General features: G+C 40.0%; 1 protein-coding gene across 2 annotated transcripts in view; it reads left to right on the top strand.

Annotated features, from left to right (window-relative positions):
- atp13a3 (ATPase 13A3) overlaps window positions 1-22,843 on the top strand; it is a 48,177-nt gene extending 25,334 nt beyond the window's left edge. The window contains exons 5-34 of one of the 2 annotated variants that reach the window (XM_085433264.1): window positions 1,828-2,070; window positions 2,262-2,332; window positions 2,578-2,661; window positions 2,861-2,930; window positions 3,380-3,514; window positions 4,265-4,337; window positions 5,149-5,280; window positions 5,406-5,588; window positions 6,709-6,866; window positions 7,196-7,384; window positions 7,538-7,599; window positions 8,834-8,984; window positions 9,438-9,557; window positions 9,769-9,786; window positions 10,005-10,158; window positions 10,528-10,648; window positions 10,832-10,956; window positions 11,409-11,569; window positions 12,005-12,133; window positions 12,222-12,301; window positions 12,537-12,579; window positions 12,671-12,780; window positions 13,364-13,460; window positions 13,547-13,619; window positions 13,712-13,889; window positions 14,662-14,840; window positions 14,975-15,063; window positions 15,300-15,380; window positions 16,117-16,209; window positions 17,213-22,843. In XM_085433264.1, the coding sequence (XP_085289390.1) occupies window positions 1,828-2,070; window positions 2,262-2,332; window positions 2,578-2,661; window positions 2,861-2,930; window positions 3,380-3,514; window positions 4,265-4,337; window positions 5,149-5,280; window positions 5,406-5,588; window positions 6,709-6,866; window positions 7,196-7,384; window positions 7,538-7,599; window positions 8,834-8,984; window positions 9,438-9,557; window positions 9,769-9,786; window positions 10,005-10,158; window positions 10,528-10,648; window positions 10,832-10,956; window positions 11,409-11,569; window positions 12,005-12,133; window positions 12,222-12,301; window positions 12,537-12,579; window positions 12,671-12,780; window positions 13,364-13,460; window positions 13,547-13,619; window positions 13,712-13,889; window positions 14,662-14,840; window positions 14,975-15,063; window positions 15,300-15,380; window positions 16,117-16,209; window positions 17,213-17,410 (3,600 nt within the window). In that variant the 3' untranslated portion in view covers window positions 17,411-22,843. The remainder of the gene's footprint in view (window positions 1-1,827; window positions 2,071-2,261; window positions 2,333-2,577; window positions 2,662-2,860; window positions 2,931-3,379; window positions 3,515-4,264; window positions 4,338-5,148; window positions 5,281-5,405; window positions 5,589-6,708; window positions 6,867-7,195; window positions 7,385-7,537; window positions 7,600-8,833; window positions 8,985-9,437; window positions 9,558-9,768; window positions 9,787-10,004; window positions 10,159-10,527; window positions 10,649-10,831; window positions 10,957-11,408; window positions 11,570-12,004; window positions 12,134-12,221; window positions 12,302-12,536; window positions 12,580-12,670; window positions 12,781-13,363; window positions 13,461-13,546; window positions 13,620-13,711; window positions 13,890-14,661; window positions 14,841-14,974; window positions 15,064-15,299; window positions 15,381-16,116; window positions 16,210-17,212) is intronic. The other variant, XM_085433265.1, reaches the window with a different exon arrangement.
- Window positions 22,844-23,510: the final 667 nt, after the last annotated feature.

Raw genomic sequence — 23,510 nt, 5'->3', positions numbered from 1 at the left:
CGTCTGCAGTACGGGGGCCCCACAGGGAACGGTTCTGGCTCCGTTCCTCTTCACCATCTACACTGCAGACTTCTCCCACAATTCCACCCAGTGCTTCCTGCAGAAGTTCTCTGATGACTCTGCAATAGTCGGCCTCATCACTGATGGGGACGACAAGGAGTACAGAGGTCTGACCCAAGACTTTGTGGACTGGTGCCAGCTGAACTACCTCCAGATCAACGCCAGTAAAACCAAGGAACTGGTGGTAGACTTCCGCAGGCACAAGCATTCTCCACTGCAACCACTGAACATCCAAGGTATGGACATTGAGGCTGTGGACAGCTACAGGTACCTTGGTGTTCATCTGAACAATAGACTGGACTGGACTCATAACTCAGACGCCCTCTACAGGAAAGGGCAGAGCAGGCTGTACCTGCTGCGGAGACTCAGGTCGTTTGGAGTGGAGGGCCCACTCCTGAAGACCTTCTATGACTCTGTTGTGGCTTCTGCTATCTTTTATGGTGTGGTCTGCTGGGGCTGCAGCATCTCTGCTGGGGACAGGAAGAGACTGAACAGGGTGATCCGAAGGGCCAGCTCTGTTCTAGGATGCCCTCTGGACCCAGTGGAGGTGGTGAGTGACAGGAGAACGGCGGCTAAGCTGTCATCCCTGTTGGACAACATCTCCCACCCCATGCAGCAGACTGTGACAGCACTGAGCAGCTCCTTCAGTGGGAGACTGCGGCACCCACGGTGTGGGACGGAGAGATTTCGCAGGTCTTTCCTCCCCACTGCTGTCAGACTCCATAATAAAGACTTTAACTGATCAAGCACACACATCCATACATATGCAATAATACTAAGTGCAATAATCCTTTCTGTCATCGTTGTATTTTTACTCAGTTGTATATAGTATTTGTATTTGTATTCTATTTTTATCTTATTGTATATTTATTTTATTTTATTCTACTGTATATAGTATTTTATTTTATTCTATTCTGTACAGTTGTGTACTGTATTTATTCTTATTGTATTCTAATTTTTGCCTCATAACTTTTGCACTGTCCACTTCCTGCTGTGACAAAACAAATTTCCCACGTGTGGGACTAATAAAGGTTATCTTATCTTATCTTATCTTAATTTTCGCGACATTTTCCCCTCTTTTCAGGCTCCGTACTTTGACGAACTCCTCCAAAGATTTTCATCAGATTGACGTGATCTGCAGTGCGTGGAATCTGAAGACCTTCGTGATGTTAAATTGCGAAGCTTTTTACGTTGAGGGAAACGGGGTGGTCATGGCGGCACATAGAGTTTCAAACACTCGCCAAAAAGCAGTAATCTGCTGTCACTCAAAAACACAATGTCCAATCTCACACAAAGGTCGCAGGCATGATGAGACTCGAGCTCAGAAATAGTTGTTGTTATGCCATTTGTCAGTAATGTTTAGAGCGCCACCTAGTGGGACGACTATAATCATGATCGAATGAGATGAAATGTTAGCTGGTGGTTAAATGTATGAATTCCATCAATTTGACATCAGATCGGATGTGCTGGTTGTAGGTGTTGGGCGTGGCTCGACGTGCCGGGGTGCGAGGACCCTCATAACGCTGCTTGCAGCTTTAATTATTATTATTATTTTAATAAAAAATTTCACATCTGTATTTTTCCGTTATATTAATGGAAATATAGTTATGAGCTCTCACCCCACTTCCCAGTGACTAAAAATGGAGACAGACATATAGAATAATGTTGTTCCTCCTCATAAACGTTGCACTTAATAGGGGGAAATTTGTTGTTACTTAATGAAGCTTCTCAGAAATTCACTAGATTAACTTTGTTTGGGTGGTTTAGGATGAGTTCCGGCGCTGGTTCCTGGCCAGGGTGCGAGTGATGCTTGCCCCAGGGAGAAACCCCTTCCACAGCCTGGAGACCCAGACCACCTCCCCCTCCTCCCCTTCCTCTCCTTCCTCCCTCTCCTACCCCTTCTCCTCCTCTGCTTCCCCACCTCAGGCCAACGGACACACCATTCATCCCTCCGATGGCAGCCCTGCTCAGGAGCTCATCAGAAAATTTGCAGACTACCAGCCCACGCAGGTAGGCACAACACTTGTCTCAACATAAATCTGTAGTATAAACTGGAAATGCACTAAGCACATAAATGAATGTGACTGTCGTTTTTCAAAGTTCATAGAAGGGTTGTTTTATGGACAACAATACAAATATGATTACTTTTGCCAAATAAATCTGTCTCTTATTTTGGTCCCTTTGCTCTTTTTTCCCCTCAGATTCGCTACTTTACCTTTCATAGCACAAAGTATTATTGGAACGACGAGAAGCAGAACTTTGAGGTTTTAACGTAAGCATTCTTTTATAACTATATAACTTTCAATTTTCACTGCAGAATCCTCTTAAGTAAACTCTTCAAAGGTTGCACACAGCAGTAATGACAAGTAAATATATGACTCTTGCTCTGTATGTTGACTAACAAAAAAAACTTGAGGGGGAGAAGATTTTCATTTTATAGCAACTTGCATGCTTGTTTTGCTTTTGCTGTTGTGGTTATGTGGAATTAAAGTATCTCCTCCAATGTTCCTATTACAGTGGCCTGGAGGATCTGCAGGTCAGCTGCTCCACCCTCCACTCGGAGCACAGCACAGGCCTGACTATGAACCAGCAGGAGTACAGGTAACATTCAATCAAAAGACAAAGTCACTCAAGTTTGTACGGCACTGTAGGTGCAAGGAGTTGTTGTTGTTCAGTTGTTGGGGTTAAAAACTATAAGCCCTGATATTGTAACTGGAGTTAATGAACAGTGGAGGAGGAATATCCACAGTCTTTGGTATTTACACACAAACTAAATACAATTTTTCTTCCTGTCTTTTAGGAGACTGTTCTTCGGAGTGAATGAAATTGCAGTGAAAGTGCCTTCTGTTTTCAAGCTGCTTATCAAAGAGGTAAAAGCAAAGTTTGAGTTTCTGTATGCAGCATGAATGTGTGTGAGACATCTTTTCATCTTGTGGGTTTATTGACACCTTGCACCAAATATTAGTGAATTAGTTTATTGTGTGGCACACGTATAATAATTTGAGAACAGAAATCCTTTTCTTCTGTCAGAACAGAGTCGTGCTTATGTACTGCTGTCTTGCTACTTTTTCATGTTAATGCGATTAGCTGAAGTAGGTTGTTAATCATTTCAGCGCATTATGAATGAAACTGTGTTTAAAATTTTTCTTTTCTTTTTTTTTTATATTTAAGGAAATTGTACTGGTTCAACATTTTCAAATATTTCTGTTTTCTTGTGATTTCTGGATCTTTCTCCGTTTTTCTCTCTTTGTTTTGTTTTGTTTTATTTTATTTGACCTCTTTGCTTGCCATACCGATTCCTCTCTAAATCCTTCTGCAGGTCCTCAACCCTTTCTACATCTTCCAACTCTTCAGTGTGATCCTGTGGAGTGCCGATGAGTATTACTACTATGCTGCGGCCATTGTTTTAATGTCGGTCATATCCATAGCTACCTCTTTGTACACCATCAAAAAGGTGAGCTCTACAACATCATGAGATTGAATTGAACTCGTATTTCTGTCAGGAGCAATTTAAAGTCAGTGGGTTGAAAATTAGTTCACTTTGTTTTTCTGTAATACTTAGATTTTGTTTAATGAAACTAAATTTTAGCACAGAGCTCTATTAATACAGAATTAATCAGCAAATGTGTGAAAGAAGAAACAGGTTGATTCTTTTTTTCTAATATAAACACTTGTTTTGAAAATCTTCAGCATCCTTGGAATAACTTAAACTATTCAAGTATTTATGTCATATCAGCCACTGATAACATATCCTTAGATTTACTTATTGTATCATTATGTCAAAACACAATGATGACGGCTTACTTAGCTTTTGTTTTTTTCCCACCTCATTAGCAATGGGGCCTAAGCCCAGTTTGTCCAGCTGTGTTTTTGCCTGATGGCGTTCCCACGATTGTTTTTGTTTTCAGTCTCAGATAAACGTCTTCAAAGGCTGACTCATTTATATGGAACATTACATTAAGTACCACAGAATCAGACGACTGCCTGTTGAAGACCTTTTTCCCCTTCTTATTTCCTTCTACCATTATGATTTATACCAGTGACTAAACTGAGTATCTAATCTAGCGTTTTCAGTCCAACGCATGCACGTGGTTTACTGGCTCATGGTTGACTAACTCAAATGAAAACATCCTTGCAATTCACAGATGTTCATGGGAATTAAAAAGGTTTTTTAATCATTGTTATTTTTCTTCTCTTTCTCCAGCAATACGTCATGCTTCATGACATGGTGGCAGCTCACAGTATTGTTCGTGTGTCCGTATGCCGAGCCAATAATGGTTTGTAAAACTTTTTCTTTGATTTTATCTTTTGTTTGAGATTCAAAAATTATTTTCATAGGAAAAATGCATCAGGTATTCTATATTCAGCTAGTTTCAAAAAGGGATTTCCAATCCAAATCTGACAACGGGGATTTTTCTGCATTTATGCCGAGCCAGACCCTGCACTGGCTGCCCTCTAAATGTCCTCTGCTGTGAAACACTGCAACGTTAGAGTCTATATGACAATAAGGATGGACAGTTTGGTCTGTTATTCTGCACAAAAGGTTCTGTTTGTGTTTGCAGAAGTGATGACAATACCATCACCATCTCAAAATGCATGTCATTAGTTGTCCAAAGGAGGGTGGTTGAACTTGGGTTTAGAGTTGTCAGACATAGCTGTGGGGGCACATAAGCTGTAAGGTACTGCTTATGATGCCTCAGCTTTTTCCACTGCTGCGTAGAGAGGCATTATTAATGAGAGAAGTGCTGAACAAGACTATGAGGCTCTTAAACACAAAATATCTCTGTGGTGGGGCTGCTGCCAGTGCTGCTGCAGGGGAGGCAGACACACCTGCACGGCATCTGCAACTCTGTGCTGACTGACTGTTGTTGTTGTGTGTGTCTGTAAAGGACGACAACAATATGTTGAAAAGAATGAGCGAGTGGTCGGGTCTGCCTTGGGTTTATTACAATCTCCTCATCCCTGTTGCCTATCATGTCCACTGTCTACACTTGGAATACATTTCTCACCTCTCCTGTTTTAGGTATGATGTCTGTATCTGATTGCACACATTCACTCACTTTGTTTCTACCACATATTTCCTGGCAGATATCGAGGAAATTTTGTCTACTGATCTGGTGCCCGGTGACGTGATAGTCATCCCCAGCAATGGGACCATCATGCCATGTGACGCCGTGTTGGTCAGTGGCACCTGTATCGTCAATGAAAGCATGCTTACAGGTTGGTAGAGAAGCACATGTAAAGACTTGTTTCTTCAAATTTTATGTCTTTGCAAGTTCCAAACAGTCTGGTTTTCCTCTTATGTATTTCTGGACGCAGTGCTAATGTCTTTTAATCCTCATTAGGTGAGAGCGTTCCAGTGACAAAGACCAACCTCCCAAACCCAGTGCCAGGGGACAGGGGGGAGGAGGCTGGTAGTGCCTACAACACAGAGGAGCATAAGAGACACACACTCTTCTGTGGCACCAATGTCATCCAGACCCGCTTCTACACAGGCGAACTGGTCAAGGCTGTAGTGGTGCGCACAGGTTAGTTTGGGGGTCTGGATTCAAGTGCTTTAATGATTAATGTGATTGTAATAATCCAGATCTTTTAAAATGAAATGGGGTACTGTTACAGTATAACAGTGAGATTTGGCCTATATGGAGCGATCGTGGCTCAAGAGTTGGCAGTTCGTCTTGTAATCGGAAGGTTGCTGGTTCGAGCTCCGACAGTCTCGGTCTCGGTCGTTGTGTCCTTGGGCAAGACTCTTCACCCGTTGCCTACTGGTGGTGGTCAGAGACCCCGGTGGCGCCAGTGTCCGGCAGCCTCGCCTCTGTCAGTGCGCCCCAGGGTGGCTGTGGCTACAATGTAGCTTGCCATCACCAGTATGTGAGTGTGTGTGTGTGAATGGGTGGATGACTGAATGTAGTGTAAAGCGCTTTGGGGTCCATAGGGACTAAGTAAAGCACTATACAAATTCAAGCGAGAATGTAGCTGTGTAAACTTCAAATATCTGCTCGATTTATCAAGATATTATATATTTCCAAACGTGCTCTGACGTTTTCGGAGACGTCTGTGACCCGCCAGCTCCATAGCAGACCGCGAGGTCGAGGATTATTAGAGCCGGCGAGAACAGCGGACTCCCGGCACATCGTTTTCAACCCCCCCGCGGTCTTTTCGCTACTCAGGTTAAACAAACCCCAGCATCTGTCTATTGTATTGAGTGTCCACTAAAATAAAAATAAAAACATTCTAACATCTCACCTGCTTGTTTTTATTAAGTCACACATGTACACTATTTTTATTAATAGAGATTTCGCTACTGAGGTTAAACATGATATATAAGTCACTTCGTTCACTTCTAAATGTTAATGTTTGGTTTATTTCAGTGTTTTATTTGTTCCTGAGTAAACCGGTTTGGCTGTGATTAAAGTTAAGCTTCATAACATATTACTCACAGCTAAATTAAGAGGGGACGGCAGTAAAAACTCCGGACCTGTGACATCATCAAGTACGCTGGTGTTCCAGTTGTGCAAATCGCGAGTCCGTGCTCGCATTCTCGGCAAGTCCGGACTCGCCGAGAACGCGAGCACGGACTCGCGTACTTGAGAATTGAGAAAGGGCCTAAGACTTAAAAATGACCAAAGATTCATTTTCTTCACTCAGGTTTCAGCACAGCTAAAGGCCAGCTGGTGCGCTCCATCCTTTATCCCAAACCCACCGACTTCAAGCTGTACCGCGATGCCTACCTCTTCCTGTTGTGTCTGGTGGCTGTGGCTGGAATCGGCTTTGTTTACTCCATTGTACTCAGTATCATGAACGAGGTAATGCAGAAAGTTAAAGGAGAATGATCGGTCTCCTCTTTCAGTTTTTCTTTTTCTCCAAAAAATCTTGTAAGATGATTAGGTTTTCAGATGGTTTCCCTTTTTAATGCAATACAATTTAATCGGGTTGGTTGAAATGCCTGAGGCAGCTGTTCTAAGAGTGAGTCATCCTCTGTGGCCAGTAGAAACAAATATTTTGTTCTCCAGAAAACTGACAGTCTTCTCATACATTTGTGTATCTCTTAGCACTGAAGAACATGGGCTCTTTGTGAGTTGTCGAGAATCAGGGTTGTCAAACATGCAAACATCTGCAGTTTTTTGTTTGTTAGGTGCCAGCTAAGACCATCATCATTGAGTCCCTGGACATTGTCACCATAACAGTACCACCAGCGCTGCCAGCCGCTATGACAGCCGGCATTGTGTATGCACAGCGACGCCTAAAACATATTGGCATTTTCTGCATCAGCCCACAGAGAATTAATATCTGCGGCCAGATCAATCTGGTGTGCTTTGACAAAGTGAGTCTCTAATTTATTCAGATTATCAGTTGTAAAAGACGGTGCTTAAGTCACTCTGTAGAATTTTAGTGCCATGTCATATGTAGAAGCAACTGGTAGCAAAGATCACCCCGTGTTGATTCAGTTGAATTTCATTATCTTTTATCTTTAAAGACTGGAACTCTGACAGAAGATGGGTTAGACCTGTGGGGAGTCCAGAGGGTTGAGAATGGCAGGTAAGATGCTCTGTGCCCTAAATTAGTAAACGTGAGCCTATTTTACTGCATGTTGTAGCCTAAAGAAACTAAAAATCTGAAGGTGTCATTTATTTCAGCCACTGATAAACTGTTAAAAAGAGCTTAGAATATACTGGAGTGTATCTGTGTAACATTTCATATCCCTCTAAATCAGGGATGTCAGACTCATTTTACATTGTGGGCCACATGCTGCCCACTTTGATCTTAAATGGGTCAGAACAGTAAAACTCTGATAAATGTGTAAAATTCAGTAACTACAAAATATAAAGTTTTCATTTCATTTTTCAAAGATTTCCAGTGGGCTGGAGTGGAGTCTTTGCTGGGCTGATTCTGGCTCCCAGACCTTATGTTTGACACAGTTGCTGTAAATGCACAAATTACACTGAGGATCTGGGGTGTTAACATTAAATTACATAGACATTTACTAGTCTTTTAATCAACTCGGATGTGTTGTTCCTGTCATGGTTGTTTCAAACAGCTCAGAAGAAATTTGGATACGAGCAGAAACCAAGAAATCTGCTTGTCTCTGAGATTCCCAGTGATGCCTAAAACTGATCATGCATTGTAATAAGCAGTGGCTGGATGATATGTCTTTTTTCTAGTACTAAGGTTATCGTTAGAAAACTGAATTGTAATAGCTCTGAATTTTAAAGGCCTAATCATTTATTTACCAGATAGATTAAAAGTTTTTATCTTGCAAATGCTCATTTCTCAATCAATTTCTTGCACGATCTGATATCCTCGTGTTGGTGTTGTTCCCACATCATCATAATAAATGTTGTTCCAGGTTCAACATTGCAAGTGACCAATCACATTGTTGTGACGTCATACTGTTGCGACTTCGGAAAAAAAACAGCCGTGAAAAGAAAAGTACTTAACTTGCGAGAAACCCCCTCTGTCCTCCGATCCAGCGATTTGAATTCTTTGCATTTCAGGATACTGTTCTTTAATGAACGGTAAGCATTATACATATTGTTCTTGCAACATTGGAATTTCATAATTGAACGAATCGCTTGGCTTGCAGAAGTGTTATGTCACAAGAAGGTGATTGGTCACTTGCAATGTTGAACCTGGAACAACATTTATTATGATGATGTGGGAACAACACCAACACGACGATATCAGATCATCCCAATTTCTTATGACTCCCACAATGTAGTTAAAGGAGTATAATTTAATCTCTCTTCACCGCCCACTTCTTCTGCCTCTCCAGCTTCCACCTGTCAGAAGAAAATGCCTACAAGGAAAATCTTGTCAAGTCCCAGTTTGTGGCTTGCATGGCCACATGCCACTCACTTACCAAAATAGAAGGCCAGCTGTCTGGGGACCCGCTGGACCTCAAAATGTTTGAGGCTACAGGCTGGGTGAGTTCATCTGTATCTATCCACGAGCTAAATGTCTGTAAGGGCAGGCTAGAGTTATGAGACTCATGAATCCATTTTGTGATGCAGTGTCCCCTTTATTCTCCCTTCTGTCAGTATTTAGGCTGGATACAATTTTGCTAAACTGGGCATTAACGCATTATTGCTTTATAACCTGCCACAAAAACATCTGCATGATTCCAATCATGTTGATGGCTCGAGATTAGAAAGGTCCTCTTCTTTTGTACTAATCTAGTGTACGAGTTTTAGATTATATACAAAAGCTGCGCTGTTCTGATTTTTAGTATGTCTTTGGCATGTCTGGATAAGATTATTCAAAGTAAATGTTACCTCTGCCTAAAAGACATGTAAGCATTATTTCAATGTCTTAATGTTGCACATCTAAAAAGCTTCTTGGTATGAAATGTAAACATTTACTTATATTTACCTGCCCAGATCCTGGAAGAGGCTACCGAGGAGGAAACGTCTCTTCATAATCGTATCATGCCCACTGTCGTTCGACCGCCTAAGCAGCTGTTGCCCCCGGAGCCTGCTGTAACACCAGAGCAGGACATGGTATGTACAGCAACCCGGTTGTTAGCAGGACACCACAGGCCTTCAGAGTCTAGAAAAAGTATAAAATTATATGAATATATCTGTCCAGCATCTAAACGTGCATTTTTTTGTGTGTGTGTCCATGTTATTATAACATTAAAAAGAACAGTGTATTTTTACTCTTAATGACTGGTTTATTTGTTGTTGTGTGTTTTTGTTTTTGTTTTTATAGGAACTCTATGAGCTCTCGGTAAGTAGTAGTTGTATTTCTTTTCATGCCTGTCAAAGTTAACTGTTCATTTCATTTTATTTTTAAAAAGAGTAATTTGGTAATGTGAGTATTTGTGTTTTATTCATTTCTATAGTGCCTTTGTGTATAACTGGTATACTTTTAACTCGATTTTAGCATTTCATCTTTCTAATAAACAAATAATTTTATTTTGTTTGTCTTTACGTGTGCATATGCAGGCAGCCTATGAGATTGGTATTGTGCGCCAGTTCCCTTTTTCTTCAGCGCTCCAGAGAATGAGTGTAGTAGCTCGTCTCCTCGGGGAGAAACGTATGGATGCCTACATGAAAGGTGCACCAGAGGTTGTGACTAGTCTCTGCAGAAGAGAGACGGGTGAGGTGTCCAAAATGTAGAGATGTGCATGTTGTCTTACAATTTGTTTTATTTTTTCTTTTATACATTTTTCTACAAATGTATCTTTGACCTGGTATATCCATGATTTTGTCCCAAAAGTAGATTCTGTTCATCTGGAAACTGTTTTCTGATGAGCAGAATCAACTTTTTGGGACTTTCTTCCCTGGATGATTGAGCATACTTCAAGATAATGATTTTGTTGCTCCAAAATTAGTATTTAGTGTTGTTGTTAGTGTTGGTGCTTGCACTGTGAATCTATAATTCTTGGGTTTCTGTCTTCTTTTCTTGCTGTTTGTTACTGATGAATCACTGATTGGCTCTCTTGTTATTGTATTCATTTCTTTGCAGTGCCAGAAAACTTTGCAGCGGTTTTGGAAGGCTACACCAAGCAGGGTTTCAGAGTCATTGCTCTCGCTCATCGGCGGCTCGAATCAAAACTTACTTGGCACAAGGTCCAGAACATCAACAGGTAGTGTACTTTGCATTGATGTAATACATGCATTCTGTGATCTGAATAAGAAAATAAAGGGAAGTGGCTCTGTGTGGAACAAAAAAATATTTTAATGAGAGATAATTTACTGGGAAGAAATGTATGTTTAATATGGGGATTTTGTTAGACACAAACACATTCATATGTCTTTCGTTGAATTAGGGATCACATAGAAGCAAACATGGAGTTCCTGGGTCTCATCATCATGCAGAACAAGCTGAAGCCAGAAACTCCAGGGGTGCTGCAGGACCTTCATCAAGCCAACATTCGCACAGTCATGGTTACTGGTGAGAACATGCTGGTATTTTCCATCATTGCATAACAAATGAGAGGTCACAGGTATGCCAGCAATAGTTTACTCTGCGTGTATACTTTAACCAGGTGTTCCTGTCTAGACTCACTGTACTTGGCTGTGAATCAAATTCAACTTTGAGCCTTAAAAAGAATTGATTGTTTCACAATTGATCCATGGTTTGCACGTACTCTGGCTCACTTTTAACCTGTTTTTTGCAAGCTCATCCATCTCCATTAGCCCCCAAACTCTACTGTGGTGTCACTTAGGGTGAGGTGACACTGAGCTTGTATTTCATCATTCATAATTCATCATCTATCATCAGTCACAGCCAAGCAAACCCTTGGGTAACTTATTTATAACCCAAGGCTGAAGATGAAAACATGACAAGCAAATGACTGAATTGTGGGATGTTATAGCAAAATTAATATCGTAATCACTTTGCAGGTGACAACATGCTGACGGCCATCTCTGTGGCCCGCGACTGCGGAATGATCCCTCCCCAGGACACAGTCATAATTGCCGATGCCCTCCCTCCACACGATGGACAAGCCGCCAAGATCACCTGGAGATACGCTGACAAACCTCGCAGTGCATCCCGACTTCAGGTGAATCGATGGGTCTAATTCTAACACTGGTACAACACACAGGCAGCTGAACATACTTCAGCTAAACATAGCTCGTAATGTCACATATAAATTGAGCAGTATCTTGTCTACTAAAGGAAATGTAAAGGTTTTCAGCAGATCAAATACAAAACAAAGGTGTGTGATCAGATCATCCAAAACCCATTACCTGTTATTTGATTAACATCGATTACAAGTTATAGAAGTTATTTATTGATTAGATAAAATGCAGCAGATTTTAACATTCAATAGTGAATTTCTGTGTGGGTTCAGAACCTTTGTTAAATAATATAAAGATGTCTTTGTTGATTGTTAAAACAGTTCAAAGACTTGGTTTTTAGTAATTATTGAATGTTCCTGTTTTTGTTTTTTTTAAATCTCGATGCATTTCTTAAAATTTCTCATACTTTGGAACAGGAAGTGAACATAAGCCTGGAGGATGTCTGTCACATAGATGATCCCAAAAGCCAAGAGCTCTACCACTTTGCTATGAACGGAAAATCATTTGCTGTAATCGATGAACATTTCCCAGATATGCTTCAAAAGGTAAGAAACTGCTCAAACGAAAATGGAACAGAAGTTGCATCAAATACGTCTTTGTTTCTGACTCCTGATTGTGTGCTCTGCTTTATAGCTCGTGTTGCGCGGCACAGTGTTTGCCAGAATGGCACCTGACCAGAAAACCCAGCTGATTGAGACGCTGCAGGGTGTCGAGTGAGTATTTAGTCAAATATGGGATGTAGCTTTGAACTTGTCAAAAATGAGATTTCAACATTCTGTTATTTAACATTCCCATCGTGTGCTGCTGGACAGTTTGTCATTAATGAGCAGCAGAATCAGCTTTTAAGTCAAAACTGAAAGTTTGTGGCATCGTAGCTTTGATCTTGCAACGACTTTAAAAAGCATTACACTGAGTAAAGATTTACTGTTTGTTCTCATGTGCTCGCAGCTACTTTGTTGGAATGTGTGGCGATGGCGCGAATGACTGTGGGGTATGTACACCTTCATCATTTGGACAACAGCTCTCTGTAATGGACACAATCTGACAGCAGTATGTATATAATGCTAACTTATCTCACCCAGGCTTTGAAGAGGGCTCATAGTGGGATCTCTCTGTCGGAGCTCGAAGCCTCAGTAGCATCTCCCTTCACCTCAAGGACCCCCAACATCTCCTGTGTCCCTAACCTCATCAGGTCTGTATTTTTATTTACATGCTGATCCATAAATGAATAAAACGGTATTAAGAATAAGTATCTTATAGGCTGAATTTGCAGTCTGGCAAATATACACAGTGTTGCGACTTTCATCCGTAAATAAAGCCACGGCCGGCTGAGTTGGTTGTGTCCCTGTGACGCGCCTCCAATAATCCATAATGAGTCGAACTTGTACTTTGCGCATTTATTTTAAGAACAAAACAAAAACAAACATTTGCGCTTTCAATCAATTTACAACTAGCGCATGGATTAACTGGTGTGCCAAAAAATGACGTTCAACAGAAAAGTTTGCCGACAAACCACTCACCCAACACACCTGCTGCGAACACCGACATCAGGTAAATAGACTGTGACCACACCCACATACCATCACCTGAGACGCAGGTAAAGCTATACACCTGTGCCACCAGAACAAAAAAGGAAAAACATAAACATTGACTTTGGCTCTTACACACAGTGTCACACTATTATTCAAATGTTTTGAGGAGTTGAATTTGTTGTTCCGGGAGCAATTTTTTCCCCCAGTTATGTTGTTAAGACACAGTTTGCTTTGTTTTTGCAGGGAGGGCCGTGCTGCTCTTATCACCTCCTTCTGTGTGTTTAAGTTTATGGCCCTCTACAGCATCATCCAGTACATCAGCGTCACTCTCCTCTACTCTGTACGTAAAACTGCCTGCTTAGTTAGATGAGAAATCCAGTGAATTCAGATTTTTGTCATCTGTACCGTGTTGTTTTTGGTTTTTAGATTTTAAGTAACCTTGGCGATTTCCAGTTCCTCTTCATCGACATTGCTATCATCCTCCTCATTGTCTTTACCAGTAAGTACAACTAAAGTATCAAGGATAAGCGATATGTGTGTTTATTTGTTCTGAATGTAATAATCCTCACTATTCACTCTGCCCCTTATCAGTGAGTCTGAACCCAGCGTGGAAAGAGCTGGTGTCCCGTCGTCCTCCATCAGGTCTGATCTCAGGGCCTCTGCTGTTCTCTGTGCTGACCCAGATCCTCATCTGCTTGGGCTTCCAGATCTGGACATTCCTTTGGGTCAAACAGCAGCCCTGGTACAAAGTTTGGACGCCACTTACCGAGTGAGCACTGACTATTACTTCTAATGTGTAGCAGACAAATACCCAAATCAAATAATAACTTGGTTTCATTATAAGTTTTAAACGTTGTCATGTTATTGTGTTCCACATTTTGTTACATGATGGATTAAATTCTGCACACAATAGAATTTAATCCACCACAATGAAATTCTTGCAAATGTATTAAAAATCGAAACAAATATATAACCTGTGCATAAGTATTCACAGCCTTTCCCGTGACACTCAGAATTGATCTTATTGTTTCCACTGATCATGTGAGATGATCTTCAACTTGATTGAAGGCCACTTGTGGCGAATTCAGTTGATTGGGGATGATTTGGAAAGGCACACATGTCAATTAATAAGATCCCATGTGTCAAAGCGCAAAGCAAGCCAGGATGTCCGAGGAATTATCTGTAGACCTCTGAGATGGGATTGTATCAAGGCACAGATCTGGTGAAGGGTACAGGAACATTTCTCCAGCACTGAAACCCAGTGAGCACAGCGGCCTCCATCATCCATAAACTGAAGAACTTTGAACCACCAGGGCCTTAGTCAGGGAGGTGACCAGATTTGCACGAATTTCAAGTAACGTTTTTTACTTTGTAACTGTGGGATTTGTGTGTATAATTTTTGTGTTGAAAAATGAATTTAATCCATTTTGGAAAAGGCTATAAGATTCTGAACATGTGAAGCGCTGTGATTACTTTCTAGATGCAGTATAAAAGGACCACAGAGTGAAAATGTTCTTAATGACTTCTCTGTCTTCACACAGTGTCTGCAACCTCACATCACACATTGAAATGGACTTTGAAAATGAGACAGAAGAGGACGAGCACAACATCCAAAACTATGAGAACACCAGCCTCTTCTACGTCTCTTCCTTCCAGTATCTCATTGTTGCTATTGTTTTCTCCAAAGGCAAACCTTTCAGGCAGCCGAGCTATAAGAATTGTAAGAAACTTTTCCCTAACGTGTGTGTGTGTGTGTGTACGTGTGTGTGTGTGTGTGTGTGTGTGTGTGTGTACACATATATATATGCCCTAAAAAGTAAACTCTACAATTTTATTTGCGTGTTTTCTTCACAGGGCCTTTTGTGCTGTCTGCTGGGAGTTTATATGTTTTCCTGCTGTTCATCTTGTTCTACCGAGTAGACGTCATTAATGGGTTTATGGAGGTGGGAAGACATTAAATGCACACTTTATATTCTTTAATGTAGGATACAGCTTTATTTATCACCTCAGGCTCCATCTTTTCTTGGTATTTATTCATGTAAATGGAGATTCTGACTTTGTTTTTGACTTACTGTAGTATTGCGCGTGCATAAAGCTTTAAGGCAGGGCTGTCTTGGTAAGACTAACTTTATAACTTTTTCTTGTCGCTTCATTGACGAGTGTTTCTCTGTCTGTGTAGATTGTTTGCATCCCGTTTGAATGGAGGCTAAAACTTTTCCTCATCATCTTAGTCAATGCTGCTGTGTCTGTTTTGGTGGAGGTAAGATCCACACGTTCACACTTGGGTAACAGCTGATGTTTTCCCCATGTTCAGATTTTGTTTTCTCATGCAGTGTGCTCATCTTTATCTCGTTTAACTGGACAGCAAGATCAGTTTTGTGTTGTAAAGCAGAAACGGAAAGAAGCAAAGTGTGAGGTTTTTAATAGTTAACCGTTTAAAGAATGTGACTTTATTTTGTTACAATATGTGCATTTGTGGGTATTTTACTCCACATGTTTGTCTAATTAAGGATGCTTTTCAGAATTTATTTCTGTAAACCTTCACGACACTGGATTATTAATGCCTGCCTGCTGACTCGCTGGAGCAGTATCACTGTTTCTGCCCTCCTTTTAGATGGCTGCCCTTGCATTCACGTACTGCTTAGTATGCCCCCGTAGATGGAGCCTTTTCCTAAGCTAACAGTGCAGTTTCCCTTCATCTTTGAAGTGAATTGGAGGGACAAAAACACAGCAAGCAGATTCAGTTTCATCAAGAGCTTGCAGTATTTTTTTTAGACGACAATAACCATGCATGGCCTTCTTACTAATAAGCTTAATTTTAACCTCACATGCAATGATTAACACTCAGTTTCATGGAAGGAAAGAAAACTGCTATACTTGGTACTTTAAAGCAGTGTGGCACTAAAAATCAGTTGCGCACCTCTATAACAGGAGCTTTGTGAAATCAAACCAGACTCTCTGTAATTCTTTCCCCTGCCCACTGCACCATCCCATAGACCATCATCCTTGACATCGTCTTACGGAAGCTTGTGTTCAGCCGAGACAAACAGGGCAACTTTGGCGTCACTCCTGCCGCCCCGGCACCACAGGTTGGAAATATCTGACACCTTTTTCTCTAGCCCTTTCTTTTTACTCTTGTGTGGTGTTCTCTCTCTCTCTGTTCCCACTTTTTTCTACTAATGTAACTGCTAACCACGTGCATGTGCAAAACCTCAGTCTTCTGATCTGTACGCTCCTCCCTTTGTCCCTCTAACGGGCACTCTGGTCAGGGCTTAAAAACGTGGTAACTCAGTTTTATTCAGGCTGAGCCACATGACATCAAATGTTGAAACTATTGCTGGATGTCATAGATTGTTGCTATTGAAGCAGCGCTGGCCTTCGGTGAAGTAAACCCATAATCTCATCATATCTAATGTGTGTAGTTTTAATGTTTTTCTGTACTGTAGGTCATTTAAATAAGTGATATGCTTCCATGCAATAGACATGCAGAATGCTGAGCAAAACATTCATCTACTCTTATTAATAATAACAACAATAATAATAATACATATTTCCCATTGCCTAGCAAGTATGACACACACCCCTCCCCCCCACCGCTCCACCCCCTGTGGTAGTCTGCAGGCCCTCTGCTTGCTGCCCTTCTTAGCATCACTCAACATTGTCACTGGATCTCATCAAGTGTAGTATGTTTGTATTTGAATAGTGAGACCTTAAATGTCTTTGTCAGTGTGTGGTTTCTAAGTTACCCTTTTGTCTATGTTTGTAATGTAAAGATCCTTTGTCTGTTTGTTCTTTGAATCCATGAGCTTGTTTTTAAGGAGAAGGCTCAGTCTTTAAGCTGTCTGTAGACCAGAATCATGCTGAATTTTGTTTTAATCTGCATGCACGCACAGTTGCTATAGTTTATCAGTGTCAAGAAATATGCATATTACAACTTTGACACTATATGAGCATATTTATATTTTGCATGTAGCAGTTTTGTTTGATTTGGCTGTTCAAGTATTCATTAAAAAACACACACAAACTTTGTCTGTCGGGAACCTTTCTGCAGTTTTACTTATTTGATTATTTTTCATGTTGTGGTATTCACAGGGAGCCAATGATCTGTATGGACACAAGTGTCTGTCCTGCCAGTGTTGCCCCCGCAAGATGAGACCCAAAGCTCGCTACATGCACCTTGCCCAGGAGCTCAGTGTGGACCCTGACTGGCCTCCGAAGCCCACCACTACCACTGAAGCCAAGCCACGCCCAGAAAATGGCTCTGCCTATCAAATCATAATCAACTCCTAGCACCCCACAGCCTGTACTAGCTTATTCAGCTTCTACCTTTCATACAGGAAACATGCATATGAGGTGTGTTCAGTAAATTTCAATGGAACTGTCATGGGATAACTGCTTGCCTTCACTGTTCGTGCTCCAATGCTGTATAGTTTCAGATACTGTATTATTGCGCAAAAAAAATCTATGACACACATCTACCAAATGAATTTACATTGAACTTCGCTCAGTACTCTTGCTCTCTTTGGTTCACCCCCACACACGCTCTCAGGTCGCTTTTTATTTATCGTTAAAGGTGCAATATGTTGAACACCTTACTCTCGAAAAGGTCAGTGTTGTTTTGCAGGGTCATGCAGCAGCTCCTCTGGAAGTAGTGCTGCTTTTACTTTGCTTTTCATTTGCAAAGAAGGATAAGTGCAGCAAACAGCACAAGGCTTAAACTGACCATAGCAGGTTGGGCTCCACTGTTTTACTCCTTATAAAAGAAAAAGCAATCTCTGGGAAGAGCTCTTCCTTCCTTCATGTTAGACTGACGCAGGCTTTATGCAACAGTGACTCAGTGTCTCACCTTGAGATACAGTGCGGTATTACACTTCAGTACGGGCTGGCGCTACCTCGTTATCATCCTTACTTCAGTAGCTGTCATACAATCTTCTGATAATTTGTAAATTTTTAAGCAGTTTTAAGCTACCAGTCTTGTATGTTTCACCTTTAAATGTCACAAATTGAAATCCTCCTTTATTACAGTGTCTTTACTGAAACTAAGCAGTATTCAACTCAGTCTAGAAGAACCATTGAAAAGCCATCAAAATGGTGCATTGGCCCCTTCAAATCAACGTTCAACACAGGTTCAGCATAACCTCGCTTTGTGTGTGTGCAAGGGGGTGGAAAAGAGAGGCCGGGGCCCACTACACTCCAGAGCTAGCCTCTCACATACGTGTTCTGTCAGAAATCTCAGTTAAGGTGTTTAATCCTAATTAAGTTATTCCTTTTATATGATTGTCATAAATAACAAGGTCTGCAGATTACAATATTGACCACAATACTAGAGTTTTGATTAAGAGTGGAATGGGATGTGTAGGTGTTTCAGAGAATGGAGAAGTACGGCGTTGGATAGGATGTGTTTCTCAACAGACATTTGCACATATCTTAGCTGATGTGAATATTGCAAGCTCTAATTGCTACTGTGTAGTGCTCTTTTGCAGCTAATGTAGATACATAGAATTTCAGTCAGCTGTGGGGAGGTTTGCAATTGTATACTGGCTGCATTTAGTGCTTTGTGCAGTTACACACCCATAAGGGGAAGTACCTTTATATTCCTGCTTTGAAGTAAAGACACACTCATATCTAATTGGCTATCGGAGATCATGTTAAACATCTGAAGAATACAGAATTATTTTTTAAATCTACCATCAGATAAATTTGTTCCATGATTTGTTGACCTGCTATAATTAGATGTGACCTGTTTCAAAATCAGTCTGTTCTCGGGAACTTCTCATTTCCATGGTTAGGAAGGTTAGGGAGAGTGTTTTTTTTACAAATTGATTGAAATTAAGTGTAATTTATGCCAAGTTTCAGTCAACTTTCAGTCAGGCCATTATGGCTTGGTAAATAATAGGGGGGGAACCTTGATGCTGCAGAAGGATATGATTATGTTTAAAAAAACAAACAAAAAACAGTGAATATTTGATGTACTTCCATTATGGGTTTTTTTGTTTGTTTTGTCCAAACATGCTACCTCTAAAACAAATGACTGAATTCTCATCTATCTTAACAGTACTGGCATTAATGTTAATATATCATACTAATAGAATTTACATAGAATATTGCATCTTTATAATAATTGTCAGGATCATATGCTGTTAACGCTGACTGGGAACAGCAATGCCTCCGTTTGGCACCTCCCTATCCATCTATACCAGCGGTCCCCAACCTTTTTTGCATCACGGACCGGTTTATGCCCGACAATATTTTCACGGACCGGCCGTTAAGGTGTCGCGGATAAATACAACAAATTTAAACTAGTACCGGTACTGAAAAAAAAGAAGATTTATTCATAACACACGTGAAAAGACCCAGGAAAACAGAGTTAATGATAAAAACGATAACAAAATAACGCTGAAAACCGATAAAACCCCTGAAAACCATAAATTTCACACCTGAGCCTCAACTCTCGCGGCCCGGGTTGGGGACCGCTGATCTATACTGCTTTGGCCTTCTAGTGCTGAAAATCTAGCAAAGTCGCCTCTACTTACTGTGCTTCTCTCTACTCTTTCAAATTGTTTTCTAGTGTGTAATAAGCTTTATAGAATTATGGGCTGCTAGTGGAACTTTAAATCATAAATATTTTGTTTGCATCTACTGTATGAGCCATGTCCTGTCTGCAGAAAACATGGAAAAACATGCATGAAACCAGCTCTCTATGGCCACGCTCTGAAGATAGTTGATGGTTGCAATGCTAGAAATAGCACTTCAGTTACAAAGCTTAACTATAGAATTAAGAAAGATTAACATTACATTTATGTATTACAAAAAAGGAAAGAATCTACATCAGAAACGGCATGAATCTGTCTGATTATTGTGGACAGCTAACCACATGCATGATACCATATGAATCTAAGCATCTGCATATTCAAAGCCTTTTTAGAGTGGCTCCAAAAAGGCAGAAGTACATGCTTACATTTTCAGTTTTAAAAGGAGATTTCTTCCTATGGAAGACTGATTACAATACTGTACTACATTATAGCAGCTGTGCAACTGATCCACTCGCTGTTTTAAAGCAATCATGAAATGACAAAACCTGTACAAGATGGATGTTTACGCAGCCAAATTTCTATATTACACGTAGCCTGATTGCAAAGAGTCAAGAGCTGTATTTATGCTCACTCCTCTTTATTTGGCATTTACAGTAATACTCCATGAAATGTCTTTCAGACTCACCCCACTAGATTTTGAAGGAGCTGTAAATGATTGAAGGCTCTCCCTAATAAAATCTAATGGGGAAAGTTCAGTCTTTTAAAATGGGTTTCAGTCATTACTGACCAAACAGATGGATGAGAAAGATGAGCATTCTCATATGAAAGAGTATGAAGATTTTTTTTACATTGTGCATTTATAGCCATGGACGTGGAGAAATGGGCAAACTTCTTTACAGGCAGATTAAAAACCAGTATAGGAAGACTGTAGTATCACTTTAAACCAACTTGCACAAATCAGGTTAACTGTATCAGTGTAAGTGTAAAGCACAGCAGGTTGCCTTTCATGAATTGTAGTGGTTCGGTTTCTTCAGAGTGCTCATTAGAGATTATGTGACGCCGTACAGAAAGAAAAACGATTAAAAAGAAACTTGATTCCTCCAGGGGAAAATGGAGCAAATGAATTCTCAGACATCCTAACAGCGCTGTTATTGTCTGACTCTTCTTCAAGTATTTATCTGGTTCACTGATTGTTTTTCTATACAGTGGAAATTGTCATATTAGTAATAATAATGTAAGGTTGCTCCAGTGCTAAAAGCCATTTCAGCAGTGTCTATTCAGATGCATTCATGTGAAAGTTGGGCTCCATGTTGCATAAACCTTTCCTTGGATGCATTGTTCATTATTACTTTGTGCGTAAAGAAGGCTCTATAGATGGGATGCAGATGTGATGATTTGTATTCATGCGAATTCAAAGCATGGCTCACATTGGCATTTTTGTGCTCATTAGCAGAATGGTTAAAGTGTGTCGTCATGTTGACTGAAAGCGATTTGGCATGTGTGCTCTGACACTGGTCACATCCGTCACACGACTTTCTCGCTTTTCTATATTAATTTTTTTTTTTTTTTCTAGGTGACCTGTGAGGTTAAGAATGAATGTAATGCAAAAAAACCTACAAAATTTAATCCAATGCAATATTACAATTATTGATATTTCCAAAGACTTTTCATCACACTTTTTTCTTTCCAAAAAAAGACTGAGTGAAAGAGAGAGGTTTCATCTGTCCTGTGTCAGTTTCAACAAAGCAAAAGACGGTTTTTAGTGGTGATAATGTTAATAATGTTAGAGGTTGGATCATATATGAGATGTACATTTCTAGTGTGTGCAGAAGAGTCGAAAGTTATAAAAACAATTATGGTTTTTGAATTATCAAAGGGCTGGTGTGTCTTTTTCTACTTTTTTTGGTACTGTGTTACAATCATTTGTCTATTTTTGGATTATGGATTAATCTGTACTTTCACTTTTGTTATGGAGTTGCATTATCTTTGTTTTGGGGGCATAAATCCTGGGCATTTATTTCATAGTTTGAATCGAGTTTTGCAAAGTATGATTAGGGCACTTGGATTAATATCATTTGGGCAAAAACGTGTTATAAACTTCATCCAAACCTTTAGAGTTTGGATGAAGTGAAATGTTCACCATCGTAATTTCAAAGATTTCTCTTTAAAAAAAAAAAAAAAAGAAGAAGAAGAAAAAAAAGATCGGTTTCTGTTTTGTTTTTCACTTTTTCTTTGGTTTCTCTTGTGTGTAAACTATGAATTAAATTCTGTCACAAAAAGGGAATTCAGCTGCAGTAGGTTAGGCATCTCTGCTTAGCTCATTCAGAATATGAGCATCATCTGACAATCTTTGTCCTGATCGTCATGTGTATGTATTTTACTTTTTTCTTTTTTTTTTGTCTAGAGTTTTTTAAACACTTCCATGTAAAGTGTAAATGTAATTTAGCAGAATGTGCATTGTTGTTCAACATCAGAGGCCTGTTGTCATACATACATAGCTGCTTAGGAGCAAAATGTTTCAGTCTCAGCTGCATCATCACTGTGCACTTCAACACAAACAGTTCCACCTATAGATGTGCAAAGTGTGAGTACTACTATTGCTTTTCCCTCTACTCGGGTTTTGCCTTTTACTGTAACAACTGTATAGAAGCAGTGGATCTTATGCTGAAACCTCTATGCTCTTAAACAGGTACAGGACACCAACTGTTCAGTTAGCATTGGCCTCTTATTTAAACCATGTATTTAAAACACACCACCGAATGGCATTTAGATTAAATCTAAATTTAATCTGAATTAAATCTGAGTGAATGAACACTCGTGGATGTCGTTTCCTCAGGGAACTGGGTCTATTTGATCATGTATTTGTTACGAATTAAGAAATAAAAGTTGAAACCCAAACTGAATGGGGGGAAAAAACCCAGTTGATTTAATAACTTTATCACAGCCAATCTGGGTTTTTTGTTTTTGTTTTTTCTTTCAGGGCAATTTATTTGCTGTGCTTATTATTTGCAGGTCCCTTACCTCAGCAAGAGGGTATATGTATTTACTTTTTAGCAGAGATGTAAATTGTTTTTAAAGAATTTTGTACTTTATAATTTATTTCTTATTTATGTTAAGTTCTTTTTCCCTGAGGATTGTATTTCAAATTTATCTTGATTTCTTTCTTTTCAATAAATGTTTTTTAAAGCAACCTTGATGATAATAGTAATTTTCGTGAATAGGATAATGTGAGGGTTGAAATGCTACAGAAAATGAAGTGGAAGAAGATTTAACAAGAATCAACCTGAGCAGAAAATACATTAGCTTGCCTATTTACAGAATTGAACCCCCAAACTGGGATATGGGTTATTTGCATGTAAAATTAAAACATTTTAAAATATATTACTTTTGTTAGTGTTGTGTGAAAGTCTTGAGTCACCTCTCATAACCTATATTATGTTTCCAAGGAGCCAGACTTTCTTTATAATGGGCTATGACTGATTAAAGCATAAAAAGACACTTAACTCAAAGGGTAAAGCAATGCTGTCTGCTTGTAACAGACAACTTGGTAAAGAACCAAATTAAAATGGTCGTTTTAGGCAAGGTGCAAGCAGCCCATCGCATTTTTCTACCTTCTTTTTAGTTGAATCTACGTAAAATGCCGGAGATAATAATTTGCGAGGCATGAAACCGTACTTTTGCATTAACAGGCAATTTCTCCAGAAAATATCTCAGCGTAAAGTGCAGTGTTGGAAAGAGTTTCAGGCCTGTTACTTCTTTTTTCCTCGACTTGTCCTATCTACATCACATAGACCGTATGCATTTTTTTTAAAAATAGGGAAAAATCCAACAAAAACCTGAGATCCGTGTGAGCCACT

This window comes from Copadichromis virginalis, linkage group LG15 (assembly GCF_057382275.1).
Source record: "Copadichromis virginalis isolate Kocher_CV1m ecotype Utaka linkage group LG15, C_Virginalis_male_GT1.1, whole genome shotgun sequence".
In the NCBI taxonomy this organism is placed as follows: domain Eukaryota; kingdom Metazoa; phylum Chordata; class Actinopteri; order Cichliformes; family Cichlidae; genus Copadichromis; species Copadichromis virginalis.
Note: the sequence above shows the minus strand (reverse complement) of the source record. Positions and strands in the feature narration are given on the sequence as shown.